Raw genomic sequence first — 13,280 nt, forward strand, 5'->3', positions numbered from 1 at the left:
TCAGGACACTTGTGGTATATATTTTTCGTCGACCTGTTTCACTTTACCGCGACGTTGTCACGTTGCAGCCCTTAGTGATGTATGGCTTTCGTTTATATGCTGACTAGATAACGTTAACTTTTGGAGTGTGTTGTGGCTAACAAGTCCGGGGAAATTGTAGGGAAATATTGATCATCAGAAGCTGAGAAGTTGGGACTTGAGAGCGTTTGTAATCTAACGAGTGGGTGTGTTGGCCACGGTGGTGCATGGTGGCTGAGGACCTCCAGCATTATGGAGGCTTCTCCCATTATTCTTCTGTATTACACATTTGAGAATGATGGCAGAGATGCCAACGGCCGCTTCCGAGAGATAACCGCCAACGTAATTTGAACAACGGGACGAGTGATGATGATAGCTTGATGTTCCTCTTCTTCACTGTACGTGAAATCGCGACGGCAATTTTTTTCTCGGGTTGGTCATCCGGACATTGGCAATTTGCAATCTGATGTGGCATATTTGGCGTCACTGCTAAAGAATCTGTTTATTTACGCTACTTTTTGTCCATATAAAAAATTGTCCATGAACATAAATATTTCCGTCGCTGGTACAGTTGAGTACACAGTGATAACTTGTCTAAGCACAGGTTATGAAATAAGATAAACAGTAAACAGAATGACTGCTACGACGCTGTGTGACTTGACAGTTCCCCACACTAAACACTAATTATTATTTTGCTCATCTTTCAAACATAAATGATCACATCAATTCTGTTAAAGTTACAGTGTTCATTTTTGGTGGATATCAACGAAATATGATGCGAGAGGCTCAGACAATGACACAAACGATGTTGCTCTTTCCAGTATAACATGCGCATTCAAAGTGGCGCTTTATTCCACAACTAACACAAAACATAATGCAACATATTCACATAAATATGGAATAACTTAGTTTATATCTAACAAATTCACCAGAGGAAAGTAATCTAATTTCTTTACTGTTTTGATAAAGGTAAAAATTTATGTAGCAATACAATCAATGCGTTTTACCGAGTTGTTGGGAGTGGCTGAGTGGTAAAAATACAATCAGGTATCGTTGGCTGTAAATAAAGATAAAAAGAAAAAGTATGGAGTAATATCAGTTAAATCAAACAACTCTTCTTGTTTGTCATATCTTCTACTATTTTCCAGACATGTTTTAGAGGCCACCACCAGGGTTCCTACTGTACACACACCCTCCCTCCCAGCACCACGACCTCAACTGTGTAACCATAGAGGCGAGTGTAGAGGTTAGTACAGTATATATCACTAAATTTCCACTGTAGCCTGTAGAAGATAAAACACCGAAAATCGACATCACTGTATATTTGGACCGTAACATGCAGTCGAAGTATAGTGTTGTTTTTAATGCTTTATCTTCTACATCTATAGTATTTCAGTGTTATGATGTGGTATTACTTGATTTTTTCAGTATATTCTATTTACTTATCTATATATATATATATATATATATATATATATATATATATATATATATATATATATATATAAATCAAAACCTGATAACTATGCTAGACATGTCATAATCTGAGAGAGCTGTGATTGGACGGCCTGAATCAAAACAAATGGGGAAATAAAGTATATATACTATACGACCACAAGTTAGAACCCCACCTCACTCCAGTACCAACACCTACCCTATGACTCTGCACGCCTGACACTCACAACCACACGCTGATCATTAGTGCCCAGAGCGAACATGATGACGGAACACCACAAACTTAGAAAGCACTGCACTTACACAACCACCATAGGCGACGGTGTATGCCTGCGTCGTGACCCTGTGTTGGTACGAGAAGTGTTTCTGGCCTGTGTTCTGCTGTTACCTGTGTACTGCTGCTACTTTCACGTACGCTCTCTAGCAGTCTATCGTCGCATTGATGGCCCACCAAGCTCACGAGGAGCAAAAGAGACAAAGTTTGTTACAAGATGACAGGAAATTAGATAAGAACAGCCACTATGGGCGCTACACACACCACCATAATGATCACTTCAGCAAACACGTCGTTACCTGTACAGCCACGACACCTGCTGAAGTTACTTTATTACCGAAGCCAAATTACATAAAATAGGTTGTCATGTACCGGGTATATAGTACAGGCCTAAAGTTGCATCTCCGAGTGTTATCTGGACTCGTCTGGTACAGCAGTGTGAGGTGGATCATGGATACAGCCAAACAACTCAGGTGGATTAATATGCTTTATTCATCGACATTTATGGAACATCAAGAAGAACTTAATATTACCCACCTAGTATCAGCTAATCTTATTAATACAAGTAAGTACAAAATTCAGTTAGTGTACACCGCTCACTGTCACGCCATGAATAAAATTTTAGCGAAAAGGTAGATTTTTTTTTTTGTCAAAGCATTAGTTTCAGAATTGATAACACCGCCGAGATGTCACCAGCCAGGAGAACAAACATACACTTAACAGAGAACAGCACTGAGCACCTACTACAGGGGGGTCATATCTTGGGAACACCCGAAGGCGACATGGCGAAGGGGCAGTGTACGACAGCGCTGAATATATTGTACCAGCGGAATCGCTGCCCTCCGCTAAGCCACGGTAGGACTGCAGCGTACTGTATTGTGGCCAGTAGTCAATTATCTTTAGATGTCTATTGTCTCTTTGTATGGCCACACAACGTACGTACATGTAGATATCTCACACTCAGGAATGAGGTAGAATAGAAACTCACAATGCGTTTTCTGTATATATATATATTGTTGTACAGAGTAGTGCTAAGGAGTTACTAGGTGAGGTGTAGCTTGCTCAGAGTTCCTGTAGGGCGAGGAGCTCTCTGAGGAAGCTGGGTAGTGAGGTGCTGGAGATAGATCTTGCTGGTCCTGCAGGTCAGAGTAGAAAGGTCTCCCTGATGATGATAATGGAGATAAAATGGCAATGGCTTGCCATGGGAAGGGAGAGAAGAGGTAAGGTAGAAGGAAAGTTATGAAACGGAAGTAAAGTAGTAGAGAATAAGAGGAGGTGGGGTATCCACCTAGCAGAGACGATTTGATTGGCTGTGGTGAAGGCTGCACTAAGAGGTCGCCTGAGCTCGAGGGAACAGGGGGGGGGGAGGCTAAGCTAGCTAGCAAGGGGTTGTTTGTTATTGTGTTAGTTGGAGAGGTCTACTAGGTCCTTGTGTAACTAGTAGAAAACTCTCATCTTTTATCTTATTGGCGTCAGGAAGTTTTTTTATGCTGTGGTGTATAATTGTGTAAGTTGGAGAGGTCTGCTAGGTCCTTGTGTAACTAGTAGAATACTCTCATCTTTTGATCACTGTTTAGTGTACAATAGTTCTGGCTCTTGAGGGTTATGGAGAAGGCTTTTTGGCCACCAGCTGTGTGATCCTCTGAAAGACTTTCTTGGTTTTCCCAGAGCTGGCTTGGGTTGGAAAGTCCACATGTAGCAGTCATGATGGCAAACAGGTTCCTCATTCTCATTGAGTAGCTGCTGCCTCTTCTAATGTGTCATTCCAGTGACCATCATCTTCCAGTAGGCCAAGGACATTGCACGCTTCCTGATAGGTTCTGCAGACTTGTCCATTCACTGTCTTGAGTGCTGCATATGATGTTGGGCCACGGATGTGGTGCAAAAGTAGTCTCAAACAATAGCATTCAAAGTTGTTGGGGTGAACCGTGTAGACACGTCCCAAAGCATTGCCTGACTTTATCCCTGGATATCCTTCAACATCGGATCCTTGAGCTCTTCTCTGGAACTTTTTCATTGAAGCCTGCCATATGTAGAACTTGGGTACGTCAACATACAGAAGTATTTGAGCAAACTCATCTTCCTGTGAAAGCTTGAAGAATGCAGTGAGATTCGTATCAGCAGGATTTGCCATTTGATTTTGTAGAGACTCTTCTGTGAAGTATACTCTTTGTCCATTTTCCAGGTGAACCGCCAGATGAACTACTGTTGGACGTCGTTCGTGTATGGGAAAACTAAAAATTCTCCATAGGGCTTCATTGCTGCATATATAACGGCCCTGCTGAAACTGTGTCACCTCATCATGATTTCCATCCTTTTCCAATGCAAAGATCGCTTGGTCAGAGCCTTTGTTGACGTATCTGCAAACATACTTGATGGACTTGACTGAATTACAGAACTCCACATTGATGTGCGCATTGAATGCTTTACTCAAAAGAGGATTGTAGGGGACCACCCATATAACACATAACAACATCCATCATCACTACATATAACATCATCCATCATCATTACATATAACAACATCCATCATCACTACATATAACACCACTCATCATCACTACATATAACACCATCCATCATCACTATATATAACACCACTCATCATCACTACATATAACACCATCCATCATCACTATATATAACACCACCCATCATCACTACATATAACATCATCCATCATCACTACATATAACACCATCCATCATCACTACATATAGCACCATCCATCATCACTACTACATATAACACCACCCATCATCACTACATATAACACCATCCATCATCACTACTACATATAACACCACCCATCATCACTACATATAACACCATCCATCATCACTACTACATATAACACCACCCATCATCACTACATATAACAACATCCGTCACTATTTATAAGAACAAGGGAGACCGGCCAGACTGTGGCAACTACAGTGGGATTTCGCTGCTGTCCGTAGCTGGCAAGATTATCACCCCGAGTCCTCCTAAACAAGACTTCTTCCTGAGGCGGATAACTTCCTCCCAGAATCACACTGTGCCTTTAGATTAGACCATTACGTCGCACCAGTGACATGATCTTTGCTGCCAGCCAGATACAGGAAAAGTGCAGAGAACAGTTTTTAGGTGATGGTCGGTCTATGGTACGTAATCAGAATCTACTTATTTCACTGTTAACCAGGGCTGATATTTCAGGGTCCTCCTGATTAATTGATCAAAGGAGCTGGAGGGTTGTAACATATTTTTTCCATTTATATATTTATTTATGGTTCAATATATGCCTCCCCGGCCCCGATGTGGGTCGCTGACCTGTGCAAAAAAAACTACCATCAACACCTTGGCTGGGTCACACACTACCATCAACACCTTGGCTGGGTCACACACTACCATCAACACCTTGGCTGGGTCACACACTACCATCAACACCTTGGCTGGGTCACACACTACCATCAACACCTTGGCTGGGTCACACACTACCATCAACACCTTGGCTGGGTCACACACTACCATCAACACCTTGGCTGGGTCACACACTACCATCAACACCTTGGCTGGGTCACACACTACCATCAACACCTTGGCTGGGTCACACACTACCATCAACACCTTGGCTGGGTCACACACTACCATCAACACCTTGGCTGGGTCACACACTACCATCAACACCTTGGCTGGGTCACACACTACCATCAACACCTTGGCTGGGTCACACACTACCATCAACACCTTGGCTGGGTCACACACTACCATCAACACCTTGGCTGGGTCACACACTACCATCAACACCTTGGCTGGGTCACACACTACCATCAACACCTTGGCTGGGTCACACTACCATCAACACCTTGGCTGGGTCACAACAACGCTAATAATAATAACTAATACTGTACAGGAAATATATACACAGGAAAATTAAAAGAATGATAATATGTACGTGTCATACTTTCTCTTCTTCACAATCTTAGTTTAATATATAAATTTATATTTACTATATTTATATTTATATTTATTTACTATAAATTTATATTTACTATTAATTGTAAACCATTATGTCAAAAATTAATATTCTCAGCATAATTATATTTGTGACTGCCTGCTCGCTCTCTTTGTGGCAGCTGGCCACCGTGCGGTGCACGATCATCGCTGGACAGGTCGCCAATTTGCGGCACCAGCTGCTCGAGACTGACCACGACCTCCAAGACGTCCCCGGGTACAGGAGGATCCTGGCAGAGCTAGGGGTCATTGAGCCCCCTCAAGGAGCTGACCTCACCCTGATGGTGGACGACGACCTAAAAATAGCGGATAAGATCCCCTTTGTAGGCTCGCTAACGCTAGTGTCAAAACACCTGTTAACCATACAGGGGATCCGCGAACAACTCTTGAAGCATGGGCGGGTTCCCCTTGAGGTTAAGCCCTTATGGCCATCCTTTGAGGCGAACGTTTTCGCCATCGTCACCTATATGATCATGTGCTTAGCCATCGCGTATAAGCTCATGAGATCCCGGGTTAATGCCGAGGTCCAGCAGGAGGCCTTTGCCGAGGTGCAACAGGAGGCCTCTACCGAGATGCAGCACGAAGCCTCTGCCGAGGTGCAGCACGAGGCCTCTGCCGAGGTGCAGCACGAGACCTCTGCCGAGGTGCAGCACGAAGCCTCTGCCGAGGTGCAACAGGAGGCCTCTGCCGAGGTGCAACAGGAGACCTCTGCCGAGGTGCAGCACGAAGCCTCTGCCGAGGTGCAGCACGAGGCCTCTGCCGAGGTGCAGCACGAGGCCTGTACCGAGGTGCAGCACGAGGCCTCTGCCGAGGTGCAACAGGAGGCCTCTGCCGAGGTGCAACAGGAGGTCCCTGCCGAGGTGCAACAGGAGGTCCCTGCCGAGGTGCAACAGCCTCTGCCGAGGTGCAGCACGAGGCCTCTGCCGAGGTGCAGCAGGAGGCCTCTGCCGAGGTGCAACAGGAGGTCCCTGCCCAGGTGCAACAGCAGGCCTCTGCCGAGGTGCAACAGGAGGCCTCTGCCGAGGTGCAGCAGGAGGCCTCTGCCGAGGTGCAGCACGAGACCTCTGCCGAGGTGCAACAGGAGGTCCCTGCCCAGGTGCAACAGCAGGCCTCTGCCGAGGTGCAGCACGAGGCCTCTGCCGAGGTGCAGCACGAGGCCTCTGCCGAGGTGCAGCACGAGGCCTCTTCCGAGGTGCAACAGGAGGTCCCTGCCCAGGTGCAACAGCAGGCCTCTGCCGAGGTGCAACAGGAGGTCCCTGCCGAGGTGCAACAGGAGGCCTCTACCGAGGTGCAGCAGGAGGCCTCTGCCGACGTGCAGCACGAGGCCTCTGCCGAGGTGCAACAGGAGACCTCTACCGAGGTGCAGCAGGAGGCCTCTGCCGAGGTGCAACAGGAGGCCTCTGCCGAGGTGCAACAGGAGACCTCTGCCGAGGTGCAACAGGAGGCCTCTACCGAGGTGCAGCAAGAGGCCTCTGCCGAGGTGCAACAGGAGGCCTCTGCCGACGTGCAGCACGAGGCCTCTGCCGAGGTGCAACAGGAGACCTCTACCGAGGTGCAGCAGGAGGCCTCTGCCGAGGTGCAGCACGAAGCCTCTGCCGAGGTGCAACAGGAGGCCTCTGCCGAGGTGCAGCACGAAGCCTCTGCCGAGGTGCAGCAGGAGGCCTCTGCCGAGGTGCAGCAGGAGGCCTCTGCCGAGGTGCAACAGGAGGTCCTCTGCCGAGGTGCAGCAGGAGGCCTCTGCCGAGGTGCAACAGGAGGTCCCTGCCGAGGTGCAGCAGGAGGCCTCTGCCGAGGTGCAACAGGAGGTCCCTGCCGAGGTGCAACAGGAGGTCCCTGCTGAGGTGCAGCAGGAGGTCCCTGCTGAGGTGCAGCAGGAGGCCTCTGCCGAGGTGCAACAGGAGGTCCCTGCCGAGGTGCAACAGGAGGTCCCTGCTGAGGTGCAGCAGGAGGCCTCTGCCGAGGTGCAACAGGAGGTCCCTGCCGAGGTGCAACAGGAGGTCCCTGCTGAGGTGCAGCAGGAGGCCTCTGCCGAGGTGCAACAGGAAGTCCCTGCCGAGGTGCAACAGGAGGTCCCTGCTGACGTGAAGCAGGGAGGTCTCTGACGACCAGGAGGAGGCTCCTGGCGTCGTAGGGTAGACCTGGACGACCTCCCCGTGAGTGGGTGGAGGTCGTCCTACAGTCTTCACTTCTTCTCACTCCTTTTTCTTTCGTCTTTCTCCCACCACTCATTCCTTCCTTACTTCTTTCCTCTTCCTCCTCCCATGTACCTCAAGAGCGAAATATATTTGATGATAATAATATACTTTGATATATTTTAATCTTGTGGCAAAATAATATAGGAACGAAAGGCACCGTATACTTTACCGATCTGTAGTGATGATGGATGGTATTATATAACATATAACATATAACATCATCCGTCATCACTACATATAACTCCATCCATCATCACTACATATAACACCTCCCATCATCACCACATATAACACCATCCATCATCACTACATATAACACCATCCATCATCATCACTACATATAACAACATCCATCATCACTACATATAATATCATCATCCATCATCACTACATATAACACCATCCATCATCATCACTACATATAACAACATCCATCATCACTACATATAATATCATCATCCATCATCACTACATATAACACAATCCATCATCACTACATATAACAACATCCATCATCACTACATATAATACCATCCATTATCACTACATATAACACCATCCATCATCACTATATATAACACCATACATCATCGCTACATATAACACCATCCATCATCACTACATATAACACCATCCATCATCACTACATATAACACCATCCATCATCACTACATATAACACCATCCATCATCACTACATATAATACCATCCATCATCACTACATATAACACCATCCATCATCACTATATATAACACCACCCATCATCACTACATATAACACCATCCATCATCACTATATATAACACCATCCATCATCACTACAGATCGGTAAAGTAGTTTCCGAGATTCTCGTGCGGACACACACACACACACACACACACACACACACACACACAGACATACTTCTTTGTTGTATATATATAATATAGATCATTACACGAGGCGGTGATGTGCGTATTACGCGATGATGATAAACTAATGTAATTGTTGAGGTTATTCTTTTATAAGATAATTAGAAAGGATTATTACTATTGCATTACATATACGCATACACTAAGCTCCTCAGCGTCACCATAGACAACAAACCAAATTGGAAACCACACGTCAGTGAAGTTGTCAAATCCTCCAGTTTCCGTCTCCACCTCCTCCGCCGACTCAAGTCCCTCGGAGTTCCTGCACCCGAGCTCCTCAGTGTTTACTCAACATTCATACTTCCCAAGCTCACCTATGCCTCCCCTACCTGGTCTTCCTCCCTAAATGCCACACAACTTAAACACCTAGAAAAAGTGCAAAAGAGGGCATGCAAGATTATTCTCTCCCCTTCCTACTCCACATATCAAGAAGCGCGCAACACACTGACCCTTTCGACTCTCACTGACTATCACCACGACCTCATCTGCAAATTTGGTGAGAAGCTTCTACACCATCCTCGACACCGGCTCCTACTACCACCCGAGACCCGTCGTCAGAGAATTGCTGTTCGACACCACAACCGCATCCAGCCCATACGTGCACGAACTGATCGCTATAAGAACAGCCCAGTCCCAACCATTGTAAAAATTATCAATAACTTGTAATCAACCAGTGTATTCACTCCCAGTCAATCTTACCGTTTTGCACTGTCACTATGTTGAAATGCCCTGTAGTTTGAGCTTCTCCCCACCTAGTTATTATATATCATATTTGTATCACTTATGTTACTTGTATATTATTTGTAAATCAAGAGACCCATTCCCCAATTATGTAACTGTATATTTTCAGCCTTCCGACTGCCATGCTCTTTCAATAAACCGTTAATTATTATTATTATTATTTATTATTACACTCATATACACAAGTGCACATACTCACATACATCCACATACATACACACACATATACATACATACATTCATACACAAACACATACATACATATATACATACATACATACACACACACACACACACACACACACACACACACACACACTACCATCCTTAATGATTTATTAAGCTCTCATGCTGACACGGATTACATACGCAAAACTTATTTCAATCAGCGGAATATGGGATCCGGACAAAAGCCCCTCAGTTAGGTTAGGTTGCGTTTCGTTAGGTTTGGTTAGGTCAGGTTGGGTCAGGTCAGGTTGGGTCAGGTCAGGTTGGGTTGGGTTGGGTGTAATGAGTAGAGCAATTTCTTCTGGAAATACCAACATTATTTAATGGATGTCAGGTGTGTGGTGGTGGTGGTGTGTGGCGGTGGTTGTTGGTGATGGTGATGGTGATGGTGGTGGTGGAGGGCAGCATCATGTGTCGCCAAGGTCTAGCCCCCTCCCCCCCCTCTGTGTGGTGTACCAGGTAGGGCCGTCCACACACACCTTAAACCCTGTGGTGGAAGGTCTGGGACACTACACACTGACTCACTGTGGACAAACGATTGGTAATTTTCTCAGTGTTCCTTGTCTGCTGGGTGTAATGTGTACCCTTACCATCCTGGGTGTGTAATGTGTATCATGTTAACTTGGGTAATACACTTTAATTTTAGGTGGATATAATGTACTGGTGTTGTTTGCAGGAGTCCCCAGCAGGTCACCTCACTCGCCTTTCGCCTCCTCATGTCAACAAACCGTCACTCATGTTGTTATTGTACTCGGACGCTATTGACGGGTCCTGGCTTAAGGTTCGTGGTGGTTCGTGGTTTTTGGTTCGTGGTGGTTCGTGGTTTATGGTTCGTGGTGGTGGTTCGTGGTTTTTGGTTCGTGGTTTACGGGTCTTTGTTGGCGGAAGCGTTACTACAGCCCGGCCGAGGTTATCACTCCACCAGGGTCAAACCTATACACCAGTTCCTACCACAAAATTACTCCTTGTTAGTGATCCTCGTCTTCCTGGTGTAGCCTGGGAGGTGTTCCTGGTTGACACGTCTTCTTCACTATCACTGCTATATTCATGTTAATGCTGGTGCGGGCGGTGACAGCTAACGAGTCATGGGCGGGTCCTGAGATTTTCCCCAAGGAGGAATTCACACACAAAAACTATCTAATTGAAGACTGAAGAAAGACCACTCTGTGTGTGTGTGTGTGTGTGTGTGTGTGAGTGTGTGTCCTTTCCGATGGACTATGCGTTTCACCTTACAGAAAATAATTGATGATATGTTATAACTCATTAAACACACACGCACGCACACACACACACACACACACACACACACACACACACACACACACACACACACACATACTTACACACATTAATTAGTAATATAAATAATAGTTAAGGTTAGATCAAGCTTCACTTCTGCACCATTGAAGCTTAATTATAAACTTTCTCTTGAGAATGAAGAAGGTAATTAAAACAGCGGCCAAACAACCAAACTAACTGGTAAACAGGACTCTTGGGGGAGGGGAGGGGGAAGCTACCTGTATTTTGTACCGATACAGGGATACAGTGGCTAATATATACTAAATATTATAATACCAAAAGCAGTTTGTTTTCTAAGAACGAAATCTAGGTGTCAGTTATGTATGGGAAACCTAACCTAACCTAACCCAACCCAACCCAACCCAACCCAACCCAACCCAACCCAACCCAACCCAAATCAACCCAACCCAACCCAACCCAGCTTAACCTAACCCACATAATACGCACCAAAAACAGTACAGTCACCTTTCGTATGTCACCTTTACATCACAACTCTACATACGCCATGACAATTCACATCAAATCTGTCGCTACTTGTCGAGGGATCTTGTAATTTTTTGGACGATTTCCTGCTCTATGACTGATGAACAAGTTTCTAATTATTATTATTATTATCTACAAAATCGATGGCTCAGGTGTGCTCATACTACCACCTGTTGAATCATTCCATGGTTCCTCCACTCTTGACCTGTAGTTGGTAGCAAGATGGTATAGTAGTTCCTTTACACAAACATTGTATTCTAGATCGTAAGATATTCTTGATAACGCCCAAATTTTCTACAATATAGCGTTTGGAGTCGGTTTGGAGGAGGGGCTGAGAGACGCGAGTTTGGAGGAGGGGCTGAGTGATGCCAGTTTGGTAGGAGGGGCTGAGTGACACGAGTTTGGAGGAGGGGCTGAGTGACGCTAGTTTGGTAGGAGGGGCTGAGTGACGTTAGTTTGGTAGGAGGGGCTGAGTGACACGAGTTTGGAGGAGGCTGAGTGACACACAAGTTTGATAGGAGGGGCTGAGTGACGCGAGTTTGGAGGGGCTGAGTGACGCGAGTTTGATAGGAGGGGCTGAGTGACTCGAGTTTGAAGGAGGGGCTGAGTGACACAAATACAATAGAAAGCAAAGAATTAATACCTAGATAAATACGATTATTATTTGAACTAATAGATGAAATTATAGTCATTAAAGGGGTTAAATAATTATCCTCAAAGAGTTAAATCATCGTCCTCAAAAAGCTAAATCATCGTCCTCAAACAGTCAAATCATCGTCGTCAAACAGTCAAATCATCATCCTCAGTCAAATCATCGTCCTGAAACAGTCAAATCATCGTCGTCAAACAGTCAAATCATCGTCGTCAAACAGTCAAATCATCGTCGTCAAACAGTCAAATCATCGTCGTCAAACAGTCAAATCATCATCCTCAAAAAGCTAAATCATCGTCGTCAAACAGTCAAATCATCATCCTCAAAAAGCTAAATCATCGTCGTCAAACAGTCAAATCATCATCCTCAGTCAAATCATCGTATTCAAGTTTTATAACCAAGTACTATTAATCTTAACTACATTTTGGCAACACTTGACACCATGGAATTGAATTTTCTGTTACCGGGTTAAAAAAATTGGGACGACCAAACTTGTGTGTTGTAAAATGTCTTTCTTTTCAGTTCAAGGAGAATGGTTCATGTTATGTACTTCTGGTGTTATTTATATTATGGCCTTAGCCCACCTTGATATTATTATTATTATTGTTGTTATTATTATTATTATTTAGAAGCTCGTTTCATCGTTCCGTGGTTAAGAGCGCTGTCAGCCTCATCTTCAGTCATATAGTACAAGCGACCGATTGATCTGAATAATGTTGGCGTGTCTGTTGTTAACTCCGCTCCCGTATCAAATCGTAGACGCGTTCTTCGGTCACTCCGGCTGTCGTGTCGTGACGGAGATGATTCCTCTAGTACTTAGCTTATGCGCTGCACGACGGAACCTTCTCAGATATTGTGTTCCGTACTCATGTCAGCTTGCGTGATCCTATGCTTGGCGTTCATAGATTACTTGTAGTTGTGGACCTTATATAAAATTATAGAGTATTTGTTTACTTCACATCACGCAGCTGTTTTGGGGGTCCCTAAGGCCTGTTTTAGGAGCGTTTTGTGTCGCGTGGGAAAAACAAAAT

The 13,280-nt window shown here is 45.2% G+C and overlaps 1 protein-coding gene across 1 annotated transcript; it reads left to right on the plus strand.

Annotated features, from left to right (window-relative positions):
- Nucleotides 1-270: 270 nt before the first annotated feature.
- LOC121864535 (fibrous sheath CABYR-binding protein-like) lies at nt 271-7,970 on the plus strand. Its single transcript, XM_042363607.1, has 4 exons — nt 271-360; nt 5,863-6,612; nt 6,651-7,436; nt 7,468-7,970. The coding sequence occupies exons 1-4, from the start codon at nt 271-273 to the stop codon at nt 7,840-7,842; spliced, it is 2,001 nt and encodes a 666-aa protein (XP_042219541.1). The 3' UTR covers nt 7,843-7,970.
- Nucleotides 7,971-13,280: the final 5,310 nt, after the last annotated feature.

This window comes from Homarus americanus, unplaced genomic scaffold (assembly GCF_018991925.1).
Source record: "Homarus americanus isolate GMGI-L3 unplaced genomic scaffold, GMGI_Hamer_2.0 scaffold25860, whole genome shotgun sequence".
Classification (NCBI taxonomy): domain Eukaryota; kingdom Metazoa; phylum Arthropoda; class Malacostraca; order Decapoda; family Nephropidae; genus Homarus; species Homarus americanus.